The sequence below is a fragment of the Mycteria americana genome, chromosome 7, assembly GCF_035582795.1.
Source record: "Mycteria americana isolate JAX WOST 10 ecotype Jacksonville Zoo and Gardens chromosome 7, USCA_MyAme_1.0, whole genome shotgun sequence".
In the NCBI taxonomy this organism is placed as follows: domain Eukaryota; kingdom Metazoa; phylum Chordata; class Aves; order Ciconiiformes; family Ciconiidae; genus Mycteria; species Mycteria americana.
The window spans coordinates 28,163,792-28,187,403 of record NC_134371.1 but is presented as its reverse complement, the minus strand read 5'-3'; the positions used below and the strand labels follow the sequence as shown (position 1 = coordinate 28,187,403).

The 23,612-nt window shown below is 38.9% G+C and overlaps 1 protein-coding gene across 2 annotated transcripts in view; it reads right to left on the bottom strand.

Moving 5' to 3' along the window:
* STAG1 (STAG1 cohesin complex component) overlaps positions 1-23,612 on the bottom strand; it is a 202,655-nt gene that overhangs the window by 30,338 nt on the left and 148,705 nt on the right. For both annotated transcript variants that reach the window (XM_075507568.1, XM_075507567.1), the window contains exons 15-22: positions 22,606-22,723; positions 21,358-21,461; positions 18,342-18,434; positions 18,127-18,216; positions 17,744-17,947; positions 13,326-13,396; positions 7,222-7,309; positions 5,530-5,610 (exon numbers count right to left, since the gene is read on the bottom strand). In XM_075507568.1, the coding sequence (XP_075363683.1) occupies positions 5,530-5,610; positions 7,222-7,309; positions 13,326-13,396; positions 17,744-17,947; positions 18,127-18,216; positions 18,342-18,434; positions 21,358-21,461; positions 22,606-22,723 (849 nt within the window). The remainder of the gene's footprint in view (positions 1-5,529; positions 5,611-7,221; positions 7,310-13,325; positions 13,397-17,743; positions 17,948-18,126; positions 18,217-18,341; positions 18,435-21,357; positions 21,462-22,605; positions 22,724-23,612) is intronic.

Here is a 23,612-nt window from a genome sequence, read left to right as displayed (position 1 = left end):
TTCTTTAAATCCTCTACTAATTCCTCTGCCTACTAATCACTTTGTAATAGCTATGCATTTGGCTAGTCTGGCTGCTGATCATTCAGAACTGTTTTGCCTTTCTCTTGCCTTGAATGTTGGTTCTATTCATGCTTTTTTTTTTTTAACTGTTCTAAGATTTTGGAGTCTATTCTTCTGCAAATATTTCCTTTTCATTACATACATGTACAGTGCATACTATAATGGTCGAAGGCACCTGGTGTATTGAATACATGAAGAAATCTAGATGGAAACAACTGTATAATCTAATCCCCAAGTCTCCTACCTCAAGACTGTACTTGCTCCCCAAGATCTACAGACAAGAGAAGTCTTGCTGAGAAATGACCAGCTTCCTTTGAAACCATCCTCAAACCCCTTTTCACATGAAGAACATTTTTTCTCTGAGCTACAACAGATAGATTGCTCCCACAAACTACACAGTATAAACCACTTCCCCCCCCAATACCCTGTTGCTTACCACTAGTCTGTTTAGCGACAGCCCACACAGTCATGGCCTCAACCTCCTCTGAACATGTAGAAGATGACAACCAAAGATTAGAGCATTAGACTATGGATATTTCAAGCCTTACACATTTCATCCTTACCTGCTGCAATCTTCCTTTTAGTAATCAATTCTTCCTTTCAGATCTTAGACACTGACTCTATTGTATGTGCTTTTTTTTCCTCCACCAGTCACCCTGACAAAGAATTTTAAAATAACTCTGCCTCAACTCTATGCTGTATTTAAGTTAACTGGTAGAATCTTTATTATTGGGCAGATAATTTGGACTTTCTTACTAATTCTTACTAATTCTTACTAATTCTTACTAATCTTACTAATTTCTTACTAATCAATAATTATTATCCTTATATTAAAATGTCTTTGAAACATTTTTATGCTGATATCACTTCCTAAAGCTCTATGATCAAGATTGTACTCTACAAACAATATTTACATAGTATGGGGGAATCTGCAGAGCACCCTCTTCGTAACAGCCTGGATAAACAACAGCTGATACCACGAGAACAGGAGTGCAACAGTGCCTGTGAACAGAACACCCAAAACTACCTGTTCTGGGAGGGTGTTTGCCTAAAAACTGATAATGCTAAGAGGAAAGTTAACAATGAATTTGCTTAAAATGACCAGATTAAACAGTAACCAGGAGATTACCAAGAAACTTTTGAGAAAAGGAGGAGTCACCTTGAAAAAAAGTATAAAAGCAGCATGAAAAGTTGCAATCATGGAGAGGAATCTTGAGGTGGAACAGAGCAGCAGTCAAACCAAGTCAGACACCCCAACATTGCGACCTGTGGCACATCCTCTCTGCTGGAAGCTGTCAGTAGCCTCCATCCATCTGAAGGACTGTCAATATGGGGTGCAACACGTGGGAACCCACACCTCAAGCGCGTGTATGTGTCTGTGGAGTGCTTTGTGGGCGTGGGTACACATGAAGCTGGAGCACTTGCATGTCCAACAGCAGCTGCATATAAGCAGGGGATCTCATGCTCCCAAAAGAAGGGCAACGTACCTCACATTTCCTGTGAGGGTGGGGGTGTGCACCTGTAACTCTAAATTGCATGTGTGTCTTGGGGACAGGATTAGAGTAATTTGTGAACAGTTACAGAAGGATAGTTCGAAATTTGTGGGCGTTCATTAGCATTATAAAAGTGTCTAGTATTCTGGTTTACCTGCTGTATAGCTGATACTTATCCTGGAGATGTGTTGCACTGACTGCAGGTTAATCATGTGTTATTAATAAATCAATGAGCTGACTTGATTCTAATTTGATTTAAACCACAAGTGTCGAGCAGTTTTTCCCTGCCACACATATAAAGCCTATAGACCAACCCACCTAGCCTCGTGTAGTCAGCCATAATCCAAAACATTACAGCTGTAATATAAAGTATCCCTCAGAAAGTAATAAATGTGCCCTGGGCTCGGGCATAATGCCCAGGACAGTTTCCAAACAAGGGCAATCCTCTCAGGAGAGAGGCTGTATTTCTTGAAGAGCCATCTGAACACCAGATAAAGAATAACTTCATTCCAAAAAGATTCTGTTCCCAGATGTATACCCATGGTTGTCATGCATGACTCTACCCTAGAACCAATACACAAAATTATTAAGCAATTTTGAGCTCTGCTCAAAGAAGAACGCGCTTTGAAAGAAATCTTACCAGAACCACCCATCCCACCCACAAACTCCCTGCAATAGAATGTACACCTAATGGGTGGAGAGCATACCTGATTAAAAAATGTAAAACTTGCCAATATATGCCCACTACTACCAAACTAAATACTTCCTCCCACAGAAACATTAATGCCCTTGAATCCTGTACCTAATTCCAAAATGTTAATATACTTTATCCTGTGTATTGAATGCCTACATGGTAACAAAATAGGTGAAACAGAGCAGCTCCTATTTGCCAGCATGAACTCACACAAATGACCCAGCTGGCAGCAGATGAACATTTCTTAGAAATCAATCCCTCCATCTCTGATCTCTCAGCCTGGATGCTCAAGGGAAATCTAAAAAATCATCTTCTAAACACGAGCCTGGGAACAAAAATTGATAAATCTACTGGATACAGAAAAACAAGGACTCAGGATTAGTTTTATGACACATTATAAATTCCTTTCTCCGCATTAGCCTTTTCATCTTTCATCTTCCTTCTCTCCCCTGCTATCCAGCTCCTACTTCCCTCCTAGTAACTGTCTTATCACCTCGCCTTCCCCCACTTCCACCCCCCTACAGGTAACAATGACCTTTTCCTTTTCTTTCAGAGACAGTTTACCTGATCTGTATCTAAATAGAAACCAAGCAATTGTTCTCAGCTTGTATTTTGCTTTGTAATCTGCTTTTACTTCAAACCTGAAAGGCATGTATGTTCAAAAGCCTCTCATTTTTACAGCTATATCCATTGGTCTACTAAAGATACCACTTCAGCCTACAAACCATCACCTCTCTCTGTCCTTAGATCATCACAGCTACAGCAAAGTAACACTAGAAAGCTGGATGGACTTACATATTACAATACTGCATCAGAAATCTTCCTGTAAAAGCCTGAATACTTAAAAAATGCTCATGAAATACACTATTTTTCATTTTGAGATGCTCATGTTAATGCCTTTGTCTTCCTATACATCATACTTTAGAAGTGATCCCCTTTAATGTCTGCTAATTTATAAGCCTAAAACATGGCTTATAAAACAACGATGGGCAAAATGATCTCCTAATGGATTAAATGACAGATATACTGCAGATCATATTTATTTTCACAGTGAACAAACTAGAACGGAAAGTTCGATAGAAAAAAACCCACACAGAACAAAATGCTACAACCACATCAAGTTTGTGGATTTCCCTTTATCCCATTTCTGTTGTGAGCCTAGCTGAGGTTGCTGGCCAGGGATGAGGAGCTGAAGGGCATTAATGCAGTGCTCCTCTTGAACTAAGCAAGCAGAACACTCATTATTTTTGTAGGGGGTGGGGTGAAACCCCAAACAGTAAGTTAGTAACAGCTCTCTAGGCTGGAGTAATGATGATTTTCACTGGGGATTCCAGAAGCAGAATTGACTTGTACTTCAAATGGTCATTCTCAACAGAGCTTTCATAGTTCTTTCCATGCCTGTGAACTACATTATGACTAATATGAATCAGAATAGTATTAGAAATACATGAAACATCAAGGCTATTCTGCATTCATCTCATAAAAATGTATCCTGTTTTGAAAAAGTAGGCAAAGCCATACAATTGCACTAAGCTTGTCCGCAAGAAAAACCCAGTCACTGAAAGAAATAAAGGTCTTTTTCTCTTTCAGTTTAACTGGACCACCAAAATGCAAGGCTTCTGACCAGGTCCTATGCAGGCAGATGCTGTATATGTTAGTTGTTACCTGTAGTTTATGGTAAGTATGTTTCTTTTGCTATAATTTAGACACAAGAAAACAAGAAACTTTTTTCCAGCAATGCTGACAGCTATCACCCTGCACCATCTATGTTATACTGCAGCAATTTACTGTATTTAGTTCAAAAAAATGGAGAAATGCAGCAAAGGGAGATGAGAATCTTACTGAATACTCTGTGTCTCAGCATTTGCACCCAGAGCAAGACTGGGCATTGCTGTTCAAGGGGCCCAGCAAATATGACAGAGTTGCTGGGCATCTTCAGGAGTGGGTGAGATACCTAGCAAGACCCCATAGTCAAGAGCACATGGGGGGAAAAAAAAAAATTCTAATAAAGGTGTTGAAGACACTGTCCAGGCTTGGATAGCCGACCAGGTGCTCTAAGTGCACCTGCTCTAAGTGCTTGGTTTGTCATAGCCAAGTCACTCACTGCACAGGTAACCAGCAGTCCAGTTTTCCTTACTAGATACATTAGAATAGGATTCGGTGTGTGGGTTTTATGGACTTAAGAGGTGAAGCAGCGTATGGCCTCCTGGATTTACTTTTAGTTACTTAGCTCCTTCTGTCAAAGTGAAGTTTCTCCCTAAGGATGACAATGCTGCTAGCTAGGAGGACTTCAGATGCTTTATTGTGATGAGATTCTGAGTTTATTTAAAACAAATGGGATCTATCCAGTTTTCTCAGTTATAAGGAGTCAAGATGTAATATTATATACTACCAGCATGCTAAAGAGAAAGAAACTAAAGAGGCTGAGAGAGGAAAATGGAACAAAAGCCAGCATAAAGAATTCTTTTTTTCTAGTAGCTATTTTAAAATGTCAATATATGTCAGTATTCAAAAAAACTCAAAGAATTTACAATGTATTTTTATCATTTTTATGTGCATAAAATGTTTATTTTGTTAGTACTTTAGTCTAGCATCTTTTTCTTTTTGATGCAGATGGTGAAGTACACTTACTACTTCAGTTTTCATACCATTTTAATTTGATGTATTACTTTTGAAAAAGCCCTAAAAAGACATGATGTTGGCCTCTGATTGAGAAAAGAGCTAAGGAAAGGTCCTGGAAAAGCTAAGTATAATAAACAAGTTACATGTAGCATTGTCCTTACTGCATTACACTTGCATGCACTTACTTTTTATTAGCAATCGTCACTGCTAGTAACCTTATGTTTATATTTAGCAACATAAAAGATGTAAGTAAAAGGCAAGCAAGGTAAATACACATAAATATTAAGCTATCTCTGGTGTACAGATCAACAGTATTGCTTACAACTATTAGGTAAACCTTGTCAACATTACTTATCCATTCATGCAAACTGCTGTACTCGGAACAAAGTGCATTAAGTATCTTCAACAATAAAAATATAAAAATCAGCTAGTATCAAATCCTGATAAAGACAAGCTTCCGCTGTTTGTATAGCTTATTTAGATATGCATGATGTTAAACAGATCTTGATATATTGAATAAATCAAAACACCAACATTTTATATCTGTTTCACAACAACATAAAATGACTGTACGTGGGGTAGAGTTACAGTCAGGTCTATTGCCTTTTTAGGCAAGTTGTGCTTCTTCAGTAAAATCTATATGATCAAATGCCTACTTACTTTGGAAGGGGAGCCTTCAGTGATCTTCACCAGCTGCCAGAGAATAGAATAATGGGAACACTGCAGTGCCTGAACAACTATCTGTAACAGAGGGAAGAGAAAGAATCTCACATTGGAAATATCAAGCATATCAGTAAAGTGTATGTTAAAATTTATAATGTATTTTGGGGAGAAGAAATAGGAGCAGCTCTTAGGTAGTACTTTTTGTTTTCAAGGATACTATGTTTTTCCTTAGTCAGTTTGGTGCAATAAGAAAACAGCCTACTACAGGTGAAAAAATACTGTGTAAATGCTGGGAAACATAACAGAAAATTGCATTAGAATACAGCAAGAGGTGATGTCACAGCATGATAGAAGTACAACCCAACATCTACATATCTCAGTTCAAAAGCATCTGTTTAAATACCTCTAAATCTGACTTCACTAGTAAAACAGTCTGGAAATTTGTTCCACTGTCAAATGAACATGTAGCCCAATTTCTAAAAAAAGGGAGAAAATACAAATTTTCTCATAAAGACAACTAGGCTCATATTTATGGTGGCCATAAAAGCATCCACAGTGTCTTTTTAAATTTTCAAATCTGTATTAGGTGCTAAAAATTTCAAATCTTTCTGGCTTGAAGATGCTTCCAACAGTTTGTGGTTCTGTGCACAATAAATCAAGTTTGTAACAGCTCTAATCACTTCACAAAATACTTTTTTGAAAGATATAACTAAAGACCAAACCATTCCTTTTCAGTGAACTCCTTCTAGTGGACTGGGGGAAGAAATACTGAGGGGAGTTCAGATTTCAGAACTTTTTTCTTAAGATCTTACAGAAGTATTTGGGGAGCCATATCACTGTTAAACCCAGAAACTGAAGATGGCTGGTAGTTGCATGGACAGTTTTTATGTGCTGGCCCCTTCCCTCCAGGTAGCACAATTCCCAGCATTCAGTAGCAACTGCAGAGAGAGCAGATGGTCCCACAGCTTAAAGCCATGACTTTCACATGGCGTGTGGCAATGCGTCCTCCATATGGTCCATTTTAGAAAATACTTCTACAGAATTTCATGAGAATTTTTTTTTTCTAAATGAAGTTGGGTTAGAATTAACAACTGGCTTCTAACTGAAATCAAATTATAACTTAAAATGTGCTGAAATACTGGAGCAGGCAGTCTGCAGTTTAAACTGGAATCCTGGGAGAATCTGAAATGGTCCCTGTGCTCATCCATGAGAAGACTAAAACCAAACTAGGAGGAAGCACATCCAAGATGTGTCCACTAAAAGAACTCCACTGGAAAGGCTGGCCAGCACCCCTGCTAAATGATATTCTTGTTTCCTGGTTTTCATAAGCTTCCATCTTACCTTCAATGCACAATAATCATTTGTGATAATTCTAATCGCGGCCAAGGTTTACAAATGTTGTGTTTCAGTGTAAACATCATGATTTATGCATTGCTTTTCACAGCCAGGAAATTTAGTTATTCCTTACTTTACAGATGAGAAAGGTGAGTCAAGTAGCTGAAAAATCACAGAATCCAAGATTTTTCACCTCCTGGACAGTGCCTTACTACAACAGAAATTTCATTCAAAATGCCGTGTTTTTCCTAAATAACTGAAGTCTAGTGCATTAATCTTTTGAATTTCTCTATGACTAGACTATTTAAAACTTTGAATCCCCAAATGATGCAATGCAGGTGTTGCTAACTGTACCTGTTCTGGCATAGCTCCATGTTCAATTCCAGTTCTTAGTAATCTGTAGCAGTTACTGAACAGATCCCATTTTGTGAGATCATGAGCACTAGAACGAGAGGTAATAAAGAGAGATTAGTTGTGTTCCTCAAAACTCCGCATCACAGCAAGAATACAGTCTGACCTGGCAGCTCAGTGAGCAGTTTGGTATTTTTGCAAAGCTGAGACAATACAGCCTGCTGACAAAGCAGGTGCACAATTAGTTCACACCATGCTAAAAGCAGAAGGTAGGCCTTCTGATAATTGAGTTAAAATGTTTTACTACATGGGATTTTTGTAGGGAGAAGACAAACTCTCTGCATACCATACATCTTTAAAGGTTACTTAAGTGTAGCTACAAGCTCCTTCTCAGTGTTGCCTCTAAATCATCTTTCCTCTTTGGTTCTAAACATTGACAGAACTTCAGAAGGCACTTCTCTAGCATTGCAGCAGAAACTATGGCCAAACTCCAGCAGTATATACTGAATGAAAATGGCTTTAAGCAAAATAAAGTTACATATTTTTCTGCCGTACCATCTGGAGAAAAATAATATGCATTATCACTAGATATTAAATATCCTGAAATATCTAAAGTAAGACAGCATGATATACATGTGTATGAGACAGAGATGATGGTTGCCACCCCCCATTCATTGTTTCACATTTCAGGTGTACCAACCTGATTTGCCAGTGAGAGGAATACAAATGAGATTAGCAACATATATTCTACAGCCTTACAGACCTCAACAGCTTATGATATAGCTTTTTAAATACAGAACTGAGAAGAAATTACAAAACATCAGGTTGCCTGAAAAACAAAAATTGTCTCTCAAAAAAACTTAGGTTTAAGACATTTTTCTGCAGTGGAATTAAACTGAGATAATTTGAAACAATTTATAATATGTTTATCAAAGAGCAAGCCACCTCAGAATAATCAGAAACTTGGTGATCAAAATACTCACCTGGAAGAAGGGATACTCAGACTGAATTGGCAAGTCTAAATGAGATAAAGCAGTCTCTTACATCTGGCTCCCTTTCATCCCAGCACCTTGATCACCAAGATGTGCTCACTTTTTCCCCACCCCTTTGCATCTGCCCTGCTTTGGAGCTTCCTGACTTTGTTTAAATAATTAACTAGTCTGCTCCGCCAGAAAGAATAACTCTAGTTCCGAAACGGACAGAGGTTGAACTCAAGACTGGAAATGCCTAGATCCTATTGAAACCCCTAGTATGAAATGCTTCGCAGTCTGGAGCATGTTAGCCCTGGAAAACCTCACTGATAAAAGTTTCACAGAAAACATAATAATTAATGCCCTTGTGCTGAGAGCAAGTGAAGTATGCACTCTAGGGTTGTGTCATTAAGCCAAGGTGCACCTTGACTTCTAATTCAAATCCATTAATAGAACAATAGGAAAACTCAAAAAAAAGGAAACAAAAATGTAAAAATACTCCCCGTCTTAGATTCTGGATGGTCTTCAAAGTGTGGAATAAAATGTTGCATAGATAAATTATAGGCTGTCAGAGAACTGCCTCTGACTAGTGATATTAAGCACATAGATGCTGCTTCAGCAAATCACAGGGTTGCTAGCAAGGCTGAGTTGTATCTCCTTAATTACAGCGTGGTAATTAAAGCAGTAAAATCTCCTTGGTGTGCAGAGGCAGATATCAGCATAGATTATCCTACAGAGAATACGAAAGGAAAAACTGTCTCATTTCTGTCTTTTCATTTTAGAGCCTGCCATGTCAGGCAGCCATCACAGGGCATGCCCCATTGTCTTGACAGCTGGGGGCACCTTAGCTCTTTGCTCTGAATCTGGCCTCACAGCTGATCTCAGGAAGAGCTTTTCAGCTTCCAAAGCTGAAAAATTCTAACTATATACAAGTTGCATAGTGCTTTTCAATATAAGCTTCCTTAAAGAAGAGCCTCCACATCAAATTTAGGCATATTCTGGTACACCTTTGTCTCTTTTGAACTACTTCGCAATCAAAACACTGCTCTGGTGACACCCCACCTGGAGTACTGCATCCAGCTCTGGGGTCCCCAGCACAGGAAAGACATGGACCTGTTGGAGCGGGTCCAGAGGAGGGCCACCAAAATGGTCAGAGGGATGGAACACCTCTCCTATGAAGACAGGCTGAGAGAGTTGGGGTTGTTCAGCCTGGAGAAGAGAAGGCTCCAGGGAGACCTTATTGCAGCCTTTCAGCACTTAAAGGGGGCTTATAAGAAAGATGGGGACAGACTTTTTAGCAGGATCTGTTGCAATAGGCCACGGGGTAATGGTTTTAAACTAACAGAGGGTAGATTTAGACTAGATATAAGGAAGACATTTTTTACAATGAGGGTGGTGAAACACTGGAACAGGTTGCCCAGAGAGGTGGTAGATGCCCCATCCCTGGAAACATTCAAGGTCAGGCTGGATGGGGCTCTGAGCAACCTGATCTAGTTGAAGATGTCCCTGCTCACTGCAGGGGGAGTGGACTAGATGACCTTTAAAAGTCCCTTCCAACCCAAACTATTCTATGACTCTATGAAAACGATAGTTATAAAGGTACCTTGCACACAATACAATTCTCCACAGAGGTTCAGATTGACATAGAGGCTTCTAGAATGAAAATTCACACAACACAGAATTTTCCCTTAGTCCCTTCCATGTCAGAGAGTCTTCATGGATTACAGAAAACAAGGCCCAACATTTCATCAAGGTTTCTTCTCATCCCTGCTGGGGCATGTTTCTGCCAGAAAGTAGACAGATGAAGTAAAGGTACCAGTTCCACAGTGTTTCTGAAAGCGTGGAAAGCAGCAGCTTAGAAAACTTCCTTCTAGAAGAGGTGATCTCTCCACCCACAAAACCGCTTCTCTTTTTAAGGAAGCACAAAGTGAGAGAAGCTGTACCTTGGGCTTTGAACAGCTATGCTAGACACAGCCTAATTTCTCTACTGAGATTTCATTTATCATCATTTCTACTTCTTCTGGATATAATAAACTTCTGAGTAACTTAGTCTGAAGGATGTACTAGTCAGCTACTGAAGAAAAGGTTAAGCAAAGGGTTTCTCTAACAAGAAGAAAAGATCTGCTGGTCTGACCCTGAATTTACCTATCTTGGAAGTGTCCCGACTGACCATGCTTATACTGATAAAAACATGACACATATCTGGAGAGTTACTATAGCCAGTGTAGGCTTATGAAGTCAGTATCATATTTGAGGACTACTGGACAGTGATACCAACAATCCCGATTTCTAAATGTTAAACAATATTCTATACACAACGCAGCATCAAAGGGCACATTCCAGAGTAATGGAGGTGATGCTTGAGATTCATGTGTCTTGCATTGAATTAAGTGAAGTAATTAAATAAGAATCATAGAATCGTTTAGGTTGGAAAAGATCTTTGAGATCATCAGGTCCAACCGTTAACCTAGCACTGCCAAGTTCACCACTAAACCATGTCCCTAAGCACCACATCTACATGTCTTTTAAATACCTCCAGGGATGGTGACTCCACCACTTCCCTGGGCAGCCTGTGCCAATGCTTGACAACCCTTTTGGTGAACAAATTTTTCCTAATATCCAATCTAAACCTCCCCTGGTGCAACTTGAGGCCATTTCCTCTTGTCCTATTGCTTGTTACTTGGGAGAAGAGACCGACACTCCCCTCGCTACAGCCTCCTTCCAGGTAGTTGTAGAGAGCAGTAAGGTCTCCCCTGAGCCTCCTTTTCTCCAGGCTAAACAACCCCAGTTCCCTCAGCTGCTCCTCATAAGACTTGTGCTCTAGACCTTTCACCAGCTTCGTGAAATGCTGATATTTTGCAGCATACAAACTGCTACAGTGCTGATGTGTTATGTGTGAAAGCTCAGCTGAATTTGGATGGAGTCAGTATAGAAAAATTGTCTCCATGTACTTCAGGACAGAAAAAACTGCTATAAGTATCAGCAAGACCCTGGCAAAAAAGAAGCCCAAGTACATACTCCAGGTATTCTATTCAGAAGACCTCAGGAAAATTTATTATTCTATTCCAAAAACTTGGAAGGAAACATTGTAATAATGAATTCATTTGTTTTGGAATATTTGTATCCTTGTTTGATGAAAAGACTTGAATTAAAAAGTGTGCTGTGAGCCTTTTGTTGCCATGACCCCCTCAGAAAGAGGATTAGCTCAGGCTTGGGAAATCTCAGTATAGAAGCTTTTTGGTCTGGAAGGCTTTTCCGATAATCCCCTACCATGTTTTTTTTCAACTTGCTGGGCTGCTTTTTCCTAGAATATGAAGAAGCAGCAACTACCAAGAAAACACAAGCACAGATAAGGTAGAGTGGAATTTCTCTCACTGGAAGAAGAAAGGGACTTGTTTCTTTTCGAAGCTTCAGCAACTAATTTCATCAGTGCACTTTTAGAAGATGTGAAAGGTATCTGTTGTTAGCCTGCAATTTCAACTTCTTCCGTTGATTTAATTTCTTTTGGCTCCCAGTTGATGACAGACAATTACAGTATCAGACAACAGCCACCCTTCTTTGAGATGAGAACGCTCGATGTGAGTTGTGAATTGAAGATCCTAATCTCATAGCTAAAGGTTCAGCAAAAGTTCTGTCTCGGATGGTATGATTGTTTCCTTTCACAAAGAAATCACATCAGATGTAACAATCAGTAGAGTAACAAAAATATTGCATTACTTCTTTATATGCAAGCAGATATTAGAAATTCCCATTGAACTATAATCATAAATAACAAATCAGCTGAGAAATGATACACAGCTGCTCTTCAGCTTTTTAGATTTGATTCTTTTCTCGAAGGTGAAGGTAGATGTCCCTGACCCTGATTTGCACATCATTCTACAAAGCTTTCTTTATAGTCTGAATCATCTCTCTTGAGCTTTGGAACCCTACAGGAAAATATATATATGGGAGACTCTCAGAAAAGCCTTAAGATTTGTGCTTCCTTTATGGATGTGAACTACAGCTTTCACCACTCCTCTCAAGAAAGGCAGAAGTGACCCCAGCGTGTTACCGGGGAGACTGAAAGCCTAATTTGCACATGTGTCAGCCTGCTGCACTACGGAAATTAGTAACGATTTAATGATCTCGGTGGGAGTCTTGTTGAATGGAAACAAAAGAGTAGATATTGCAGAACCATTTCATACAAGGATCCAATGCAGAATTCAGGGTAAGTGAAGACTAAGCACAGAAAGAAAAGAGAAATGAAATTACTAAAAACAATTGGTATAAAAGAGGTGGCAGAAGCAAGGTCCTCTCATATCTCATGACAAGGAAGAAACGATTTGTGGCTCTCAGCCATCGGCATATGAAGCTTTCTTACATGCTGACCAGGAGCAATTACTTCCTACAGCTGATAGGAGGGAAAGATTAGGTCTTTGTACTATGCTCCAAAATTCATAGTTCAAGTGAAATTTCCCAGGTTGCTCTACAAGTTACAGGGTGCCTGTAGGTCTGAGAGCAGCAGGACCCTGAAAAGCTGCTGCCTGGTTCCACTGGGCTGGTTCATGCTCAGTGAATGAGTTTCTGTGCAATCCACACAGTTAGACTTTGCCAACAATTCAACTGGAAACTATTCCTGGCATTTCTGCAGGAAGAGAACGCATCTTCCAGACTCTTATAATAAACTATTAATTGTTAGTAGTAGTATTACTTATTTCCATAATTTTTGAGGAGAAATAACTCAAAGGCATTGAGAAACAGAGAAACAACTTCCTCCAGGGCTCTCCGAAGCTGAGGCTCAAAGCAAAGATTTGCCCTGCATCCACTGGTGCCGGAGGTAAGAAGCGTCCCTTGTGCATTGACTGTCTGTTGTGCAGGGGAGTATGACTTCTAGTAAAACACTCACAGGTGTAAAAGCATTTAGTGTAAGGGATGGTATGCCACTTACAGATCAACTCTGTAAAAGTAATGGCATTAACTAAGCAAGGACCCAGATTAATCCAAACAGTTATACTGACAAATGCCACTAATCATTCATCAATCTCTATTTCATATTTCAGGCCATATATTTTCTCATTTCTTAACACTAGACATCAATTGACACTCACTGAGATGATAAAATTAACAGTAAATTTTTAAGGGAAAAAAATCACCTACTTGTGAAAAGAGGTTAACCTCTTTAATGTGGAGAGCACATTGTATATGTCATCATCATCAGCTTCTTCTCCCTGAAAATGAAAGGAAATCCATTAAGAGAGCTTAGCAATCCAGCAGAGTACAATAGTGCATGGGGAGGAGCAGATTCCTTTCAGGGTTTATGTTGACACCAAAACTGACTCCAGATTTTCCAATGGCTTTTATCTAGATTCCATAATAATAATATTTAAATAACCACTGCATAGCACTAGGAAATAAGATCATCTGACAATATTCAGCAGTATCACTGTATCAATACTCAAACCAGTATTGTCTAGCAGTAGAAATCATTCCCAAGAATAAAATCCGAGTTCTACCTTATTTTACAAAAAGGACTGAACTGCAGTTTAACCATCAGCTGATGAGCGTGCTACAAGAATAATGCCAAATGCTTGCCTTGCTCCACATCAGGAGCCCCCAGATGTTAACAGCAAGCTTTTTAAAATGATCAGTGGGAAAATATCTTTCTTTTCATAACTTTCATTGCTGTTCACTGTGTTACACACCGTAATGCATGACAATCACATCATGTGCACAGACTGACATACATTCAGAACAGGAAAGTGTTGTTTGGGGGTTTTTTTGTTTTGGGGTTTTGGGGTTTTTTGTTTGTTTGTGGTTTGGTTTTTTTTTTTTTTTTTTTTTTTTTTAAATTTAGGTTTTACAAATCTGGGGAAGCAACAGTCCAAGAATAAATAATGCACAATTCAATCAAAACTTTTCATTTCAATTTAATTTTTTCTTTTTGGCATTTTAAAATATCATTATCCTAATATTTTATGCAAACTGAACGGCAAATTCTCCTAGTGAAACAAGTGGAAATAAGGTACTTCCAAAACTTATTTTTTCCAGCAACTTTCTGAAACAGGAAACCCACTTACAACAATTCTTCTCCATTTCATTTTGAAGATTTTTTTTTTTTTCCATCTGAAACCTAATAATTAAGACATTTTCCTGCCTTCAGATGCAATTGTCAATCAATGTTTCTCTCATTATCAACCTAGTGGGAAGCCATAAAGCAGTGGGATATTTGCTTGGGTACAAGTATGCACTTTTTTAGTTTAAAATCTCTTTGAAATTATGAAATAAACTTATTAAAATTAATTCTTCTACGAAGTATCACCCAGCAAAGAGTATCACAAAGGCCAAAATTTTAAATCCTTGCTACCGCTGTTCTCTTTCTTGCTTTCTCCCACTTTTGTCTTGGTTTTGTCTCCACATCTTTCTCTATGTCGTGTCTGACCTCCGCGTTCCCTTTTCCTTAGGGATCTAAACCTTTTAATCCTTCATTTTTCATATGACTTTCAGACACAGCTTTTCTCTGAAATCCTCAGTCCTTATCCCCCTCTCATGCAAGCAAATATACACAAAGATCATAAGCCCTTGCTTGCATTTATCCACTCCTTCCCAAGCTGGGTAAAGGAAGGGGATACATCAGAAGTGTTTTGGTATCACTGGCCCATATTCCTTCATGAGCCCAGTCTTTGTTCTCTGCCCAGTAGTTTCAGTGCATCCTTCAGGAGTTTTAGCACTGGAGTACTACATCTAAAGAGAAGCCGCCTGCAAAGAGAAGTGAAGGGAAATGGAGTGGGAATAAGCAGTTACTGGCTTCCTGTTCCAACAGCAGTTCTAAGTAATAAAGGAAAATTGCAGGAAAAAAGTTTTTCTCCCCTAGTTCATTTCTCCTGAGAAGACTGGTGAGAAGCCATTCATGAACCCTAGCATCTCATTGCCCTCCTGACTCCCCTTGGGTAAAAGGTGAGGCCAGAGGGATCTTTCAAGCAGTGTCAGAAAGGGAGAGGATGGGACTGCAGACCTGCGCAGTGTACCTAAAATCTGGAGTGTATTTTCTGAACTCAACATTAATGTATCCCTAGCCTAAAACAGCTGGACCTAAATGCTTTGCTGGCATAACTGATCTGAAATGTGGGCTGGGGGTGGAAGAGAGGTAGATTTCCAATCTCCTTTCATCTTTACTGTTTGTAGTCTTGGAATGTGGTTCTTTGAGGCTCAGAGACCACACTGCCTGTGGAAGAGGACTCCCTAATAAGAGCTTCTGAAAATACATGGCTAGGGACTGCGAGGTAACAGAGGGAAGGACAGCACTGGATCTCCTCAGATCAGAGAATCCAAGAATAAGAGGACTGATGGTATAGTAAACCAAACTCAACACTAACTGGACTGCTGGCTTCCAGAAGGGTATATGGATGACAGAAAAGGAGCTGATGGAACCAGAGGACTGGTTATTGTCTCAACTCCTCTTCAGAGCTGCTGTGTGGAGGAGAATGGGTAAGTCAGAGAAAGAGCAGCTGTTGCACAGCAGGAGGAATCTAGGTGTTCCTGTATTTGCTAACTGAGTTTGGGAATATGGTTGAAAAAATTATTTGTGCATGTCTCAGCAACACTAATAAAATGGTGAGTGGATCTTTCCTTGGGTGAAACTATCCAGGAAACAGAATGCCACCCCTGAATCCCTGAATGCATCCACAGATGAATAACATCTATACAGCTGAACAGTGCGGAAACTTGAAGGGGGCTCTTCCAAAAAAGATGCATGTCCTCAGACAGACCCAATTTCTGTATGTTACACTGGCTGTCACATGACTATCTCCAGAGAGAACAAACACAGCACTTGCTTTGGAGAAGTTCCAAGATAAAACTATGAGAAAAGGCTGAAAGGAGATATTTTCATAAAGTCTTACAACAAGACAGTATAGCAGAAATGGCAAATCAGTGTCAAAGAACTGGGATTCCACTTGCTTCTTGCTCTGATTCTTGAAAAAACCCATAGGCACTTTCTTCCATCTCGAGGCAAGACACTGTGAATGAGATGCTTTTTGCTGATCTGAGCTTGGCTGTGGAGACAGAAGCTGAAGATTCGCCAAGAGCCAGGTTTGGAGAAACAACACAGGATTTGTCCCTGTATATAGAGCCAGACTGAACCTTGGTGTTGGATGTGTGGCTAGTGAAATGTGAGGACCTCACCAGAGTTCCTAAACCTCTGTCAGTGAGTACCAACAGAAAGAGCGAAGGCCGCTATTTATGGTGATCAGTTGCTGGGCACATGGTGTGGAGAACTTGGTTGTTTCTGAACCTGGATCTTTGTGCTGGCAGTCCAACTTTAGCCCTTTTTGCTACCCAAGTCAGCAACAGATTCCCCAAGGTTTTTGTCTTGGAGTTTTTGGTCCTGTTGGCCAGAGGTGAAGAACTTCAAAAATCCATGGCTATTAAAGCAGATGGCTAAAACATGTAATGTGGTATTAGCTGAAAGGATACCCTTGCCACACACAGATGGGCAGAGATGTAGCACAAATTCTGAAATGTCTTTTCAGGTTCTGCTCAGAAGTTTCTGAGAAAGCACATATAAAATGGCAGACAGGTAGACAGCAAAGTAAATGTATTCTATCAAAGAATGTACAGTGGCGCACTAACTGCTCTGGGTTGTGGAGTGCCTGCTTCCTGCATGCACTGCCGTTTTTACTCATGTACATACCTACAGCAACAGACATTTTTATTTACTCTGCAGTGTGACAAGGCATATATACAGTATGCTTTTATGTGGCATATTACTTAAAGATAGAAAAAAGCTTATTTTCTTTAATATGTAATTCTAAAATAGAGACTGTCACTTAACTTTCTATAAATGTACATCAAAAATTGAATATATCTGCCACAGTGCAGTGCATGACGGGAAGTAGTGAAGAAAAAGATCTATGCAGCCCTTAAGTTATGTTTAAAAAGCCTGAGAATCACAACAAATTAAGTAGTGTTACACAAAGTTAAATTGATGTAAAGCAAGAAAAAAACTAGTAAGGTTTCTATTCTTATTTAATGTATTCTGTCTTATGCGTTTTGAAGGATAAATTCTTACAAGTAAATCCCAGGTACCTCCAGGTTTCAGACCTGTATCTTTATTTCATTCTTTCCAGAGCCCTTTCAATATGCCATTATAAATATTTTACTAAATCCTCTCTTTCATTCAAGACATAATCCAATCTTGATTCTGCTGCCTGCATATCCATTTGGGACTACTGGAATCACCACAAGCGTTAATGTAAACACACTTTTCTCTGCATTTTTTATCAGCTTTCACCCATTCGCCTGTTTAATTTCTTATGTGGATTGTTTAAATACTAGACTAAATTTTCAGAAGCAGGATTGTCCCACGGTCTCTGTTTTACAGCATCAATGCTTTGCAGGCTTAATGGCTAGTCCGAGGGGTTTTCTACGTGGAGAAATAGCTCCAAATAATTATGAAATAGTTGCTGCTGCGCTATGTCTTCAGATAGATAATTTAATGACTTGGTAAGAATGTTTTTCTGCAGTTTATCATAGCATATTTTAGGTAGTCTAACTAAATTCATTTTAAGAAAACAAACCTCCTGCAGCAGATCCTCTACAGAATGGTTGAATCGATCCACAAATTCATCAATAAGTTGGCTGTGGGCTATGTCAACTCTGTTCTGGATTGTATATTCTTCACTACAGAGTATGCTGTAGGTTTTGCTGCAGGCTTCGAGAACATCTGATTCCACGTGCTTTTCCACAACAAACTTAATCTGTTTCAATAAGGCATCCAGATGCTGTAGAGCAGAAAATAAGTTCAGCTTTCACCTTACCTGAACAATGAAACTCAAAGAAAAAGTCATTCAAAGAATACACCAAATCAAGGTTAGATTACTAATATGCCTCATGAAGGCACAGTACTGTGTAGTAATCAGATACTTGAAAGCAACCAGACTTCTTGCCCTATGTACTATACCTTTTCCATTCTGCCCGTGCTATAGATTTCCAGATCAAAATACTGAGGGATTTGCAGGAGATTTGCAACCTTCTCGGCATCAGCGGAATACTAGAACATCATTGAAACAAAACAAAAAAATAGTGAAGTAAAAAGAAACACCTACACTACAGAATGAAAAAGTTTAAAGACAGTTGTAAATACCAGTGAGAGATTTATTTTGTTGAAAAATTTACCTTTGATAGCAACATAGGAAGTGCGATAATGAAATGCTCAGTCAATTTATTCCTGTCATCTATCTGAGTTTTTCTTTCTTTTGCTGTCAGGACCTGCAAGTGATCAAAAATAACTAAAGTAAATACAATTTCTGCATATAGCATTCATTAATTTTTCTAAAGTTTGCATTACAAACAAAAATCCATGCAAGTATATTTTTAATAAATCAAAAGAGGAGGGAATAAAAAACAAACACATTTGCACTGAAGAGTGATTACATGGGAGGACCATGTGTCCTAAGAAGCCGTGATTGAGAAGGAAAATATCACATCATCCAGCATGATATTGACTCGACACATCAACGTTTTTTTAGGATTGAAACTCAAATATAACCCAAGTCAGTGGAAGTTTTGCTATTGCTTCCAAGTGAATTGAGCTCTGGCTTTCACACATTAAACAAAGTGTTAATGTAAGACCTCAGGGCGAACTGAAGTATAATTAAGAAAACCAAAACCAAACCACACTGTAACAGTGATTTTCATTAGCAGATTCATGGCCTCATCTCTAAACTGGAATGTAATTCTCAGGGAGAACATACATCCAAGTTCACAGAACTCATTTACAAATTTCAGTGACAGATATACTGAAGCTACTAATGCTGTCATAGCAAAACCACCTTGAAACAGTGAATAGAGAGACAATAATCACAACAGCATGCTTCATAAAAGCTTAGATCTGGCTTCTTGGCTTCAGAAAAGGAGAGAATACTTTTGGAAACAAATAATGATAATACTCAAGTTAGCTAATGATTTATGTATAGCAAAGCTGCCAGATTGCACAATAAGGGTTACAAGCTAAAGTCAGAGAAGAAACTATTTCACAAGAAGGTGAGTGCATAATTAGAAATCTGCTCCCATTTCAACTCAGAGAATATGCTAGCGAGATCATGAGAACATGACAAACCTCTACTGACAAGCCAGAGATCCCTGCAGTTACCATCCCACAACTCATGATCTAACTGAAAAGAAGCAAAAGCTAAATGTCATACCTACATCTCTCTGTAAGTGAGGAGGAACAGCTGGAAACAAAACATGTGCTTGGATGACAGGTAGGCCTACTGTGTCAGCAGGAATCCAAAACAACCATGGAAGTGAAGGGGAATAGATTTGTAAGCAGGGTAAGAAACCACTTCCATAGTACATGGCAGACAGCGGGATACATACAGCAGCAACCGCAATTCCTGTACCAACTCGCAGTGCAGCACCACCTGTGCCAGCAAAAGCCACTAGCTCATCAGAAGGCAACACAAATGCAACTAGCAAGTCAGGCTCCACCCCCTAACAACCCAGTCATATTCTGGTGATCAAATATTGCTATTCAGTGGTGCTATTAATTAATCTGGGTCCCTAGGATGATCTTGAGGCTCTTTTTATCATCCTTCAGAAGGTGAAATGTTTTACTGAAGTGTTTTCTTTAGCTTTGAAGAAATACAGACATTGAAAATCTAAGACCAAGCAGTTTGCTGAACTGAACTGTAGATCTCTTGAGATAGGGAAAATATCCGGAAAACTAATAGCAACATTATTTGGTGCTCCAAACAGAAAATACAAACGTGAAATTTTTGTAAAACTTAAAGGTTCCTTTGTCTGCTAGAATGGTTTGTAGCTAGAGACAAAACATAGTTAAGATGGGCTTACAATACACTTTTGGTAACACAGGATAATACACGCTCATGTAAATTTGCATAAGTGCTTTCATAGATTCCCCCCTCACCCCTGAAATGTTTTAATAAATTAGGAATTTCTTAGAATATGCTTTATAAATTAAGGTACATAAAGCATGTTTAAACATGGTTTCTTCAAGTTTTTCCTGGGATGCTGTTTCTGGACATGAAGCTAATCTGCTTTTGGCACATAAAAATTAAGCAGCTAAGTAACTGCACTTAGTTTAGCAATAAAGAATGCTACGTCTATCTCCAGATTTCACCTTCACTAAGTCTGTGGCTTTCTTTAACAAACTAGTTATGATTATTCAGAACAGAAGCTAACAGAAGAACCAAATGTTCACACGGGTTTATTTCTTTTTAGTCTAACCTAAATAAGAGGAGGACTACCAAAAATCAGGGAAATACATTTGGGAAGCTAAGATTCTTTTGGAACGTGGATGCTGTATTTATGGAGAATACAGTTGAAAGCCTGTTGATCACTCTGGCCTTGTAACTTACACTGAAATGCTTAAAAGTGCATGCCCAGCGTTAGGCATGGGATTCCACTGATCCTCAAACAGTCACTACAAAATAAATGAAAGAGGCAGCTAGATTGCAATATGGCCAGAATGTAAAATTCTTAAATTTTTAGGGCACTCAGTGGAAGAGGCCAAAGAGAATGGACACATAAAACCACAGATGCATTCAGGTTGGCCCCAGTCCCACCCCTCCTGCTCAAAGCAGAGCCAGCTAAGGGGTCAGACTGGAGTGCTCAGCGCTTTCTCCAGTCAGGTCTTGAAAAATGCCAAGGATGGAAACTGCACAAACCCTCAGCTTCTGTTCCAGTGCTTAACTACTCTCATGATGAAGATACTGTTGGCTTTTTCTGCAAATTTTATGTCCATATTAGCAGCACGTTCCTTTTTATGGAAGATAGTCAGAGGTAATCTTGTTCTGCTCCCAAGCTCTACACTTTCAATTCTAATCTAGACTTAACATTAAGGGCTGTAGATGTGGGTACATTACAAGTGTGAGCCAGGGGTATGATAAAAAGAACATCTAAAAAATAATAAAAAAAGATTTTCATGCTGTAAACTTGTATTACTTAACTTGGCAAAGCAAAACCCAAAACGAAACAAATAAACAAAAAAACCAAACATGTCCAGAAATAGAATTTCTACTGTTTTTCTTCAAAAATGTTCACATGAAACAGGAAACATCAATTATAAAAATCTAATTTAAAAGTGTCAAAATGTGGCATTGTAGACAAATATTTTATGTTACTACAGTAGCACACACAGGTCTGAGCTACCTATTGCAGTACCACTTACTCTCTTGCCAGTGCCTCTGCCAACTGGAGGATGTGCTTCAGCAGCTTGTCTGATTGTACACACCATCAACTCAATAAGAGCACTCTCCTGCCGGTCAGACATTGCTATGGAGGGAAAAGAACAAGTAACATCAGTTCTGATGTGTGCGCAAGACGTCTTAAATAAGACAAATCTGTGAATGCAGTTGTAAAACACAGGGAATAGAACAACACAGACATCATTTTGTCCCATTTATAAAACCAAGGCTTTCTTGCTTGCTCTTGGAATTACCATTCACATCATCTCAAAATGGATACGGCAGAAACTGAAAGAAGTCCAGAGAAATGTAGTCTGGAAAAAGGATGAACGATGGGGAATATAACAAAGATCTACAAAATAAAGAGCGTCATGGAAAACACAGAACAACTGACTGTTCACTGTCACTTCCTTATAAAATATTCTCACCATCATGAAGTATTATTTCTGCTCTTTGGGAAGTACTTTGGGTCACATCTAGAGGATCAAACCCCACTAGGCTATGCAGAAACAAAGAACCAAAGTGCCTAATTTCCTAAGGAAATTACCGTATAAATACCACAATTGTAGCAGGTGGATACCAAAAGGTCAGATTTTGAAACACAGAGATGATCAGCTAGGAAGCAGTAAGAGTACCTTGGTTTTTCAACCACCTAATCCCTGTGAAGGTCCCTGAAGCAGGACAATCCTGAAGGATTATAAAGGATCTTGAATGACACTCATTACCATTAGGGACTCTTTGCTACCAGCTTGCCTGGCTACCTTGTGCACACCGATCTATTATTAGCCAAAGGAGATTCGAAACTAATGGCGGAAGAATCCCCCCTTTTTTTTTTCCTCTTGAGAATTTATTAGGTTTTAACATTGTCTGGAAAAGCCCCATATTTAATTAACACCACTTGAAGTGCTTGTTTATTCAAATTTGTATTGGCTATTTAATTTATTTAAGTGTTCATGTATACACTAGTTATTTAAACATTCAGACAAGAAGTCGTCCTAGCCTTTAATATTAGGGAACCACAGTACAGCAGACTTAAGATGAAAAACAGAGTACAAAAAAGCTGCTTTTGAAGCAAAGTGCACTAAAAATGGATTAAACTAAAATCTTCTTCAAACATGCTTTCTAAACAAACCACAACATAAACACCTCTATCACCCACAGCGAAACATCTTTTTAAGGAATAATTAACAATATTGTGCAATATCAATAAAGTATAGAGGTTAAACAGCTACCTTCTTCTCCTTGGACTGGTTCCTCCAAGAGCAATTCTGTCATACATTCCCAGTCTTTCAACAGTTCTTGAGAGCTCTCCCACAAACTGTCCACCAAATAGGCTGCATGTTCATGCAACTAGAAAATCCAAAGCAACCATCAGTATAGTGTTCTGGTACAAGCAGCAGCTCTTCAGCTTTCACAATCATTTGGCCACGGAGAGTGTCCTGCGCACGCACTCTTATGTTAGTTGGAAAGAAAATTCAGTTTGAAACTAACTCTGGAAGGTCTTCTTCCAACTGAATGATACAACTCCACGACAATGGGGATATATTTTAATGGAAAATGGAATAAAAACAAATTGAGCTTCTTTTCCATAAAGCAGCTTTTTTGTGAAAAATCTCTCTCAGAGTTTTTTCACAAAAAAGAAGCCATAAACTTACCTTTCCTCACTTTCTCACTGCATTATAAAAAGGAGAGATGGTGAGACATGAGACTAAGAGAGTTGTAATCTATTTGTTTTGAACAGGCATTTATTTTTCATACGTGCTGCTAGATGCTCAGAAAACAGTAGCAGAAATCCTACTGATTTCAGGGGCTATAGAATTAACACTAACTTTAACTGCAAAAAAATGTTTTAATGTGAATTAACACAACTGTTGTAAAGTGAGAAAAATAATCCATAGACTTCTATTGTTTTATAAGCTGTCAAAAAATAACAAGCACAATATGCAGATCTGATTTGCTTGCCAGACATGGGACTGACTCCTTAACCAGAAAACATCTAAGAGCATAGCGAAGGAAGTGTCAGTACACATACCTACTCTTCTGTTTCTGACAGTTTTGGACAAAATGTTGTGTCTCACAGAGCTTACCGATGTTTGTCACAGGTTTACCTGTTCCCTCTTCTGAATGCCCCCTCTCAGACTGCAGTGCTTACATCTTCTAGTCCATGCAGATGGAAACTCCCAATTATCTCTTTATTAAAACTGGAATAATAATATTCTACTTCATTTCTAACAACTCT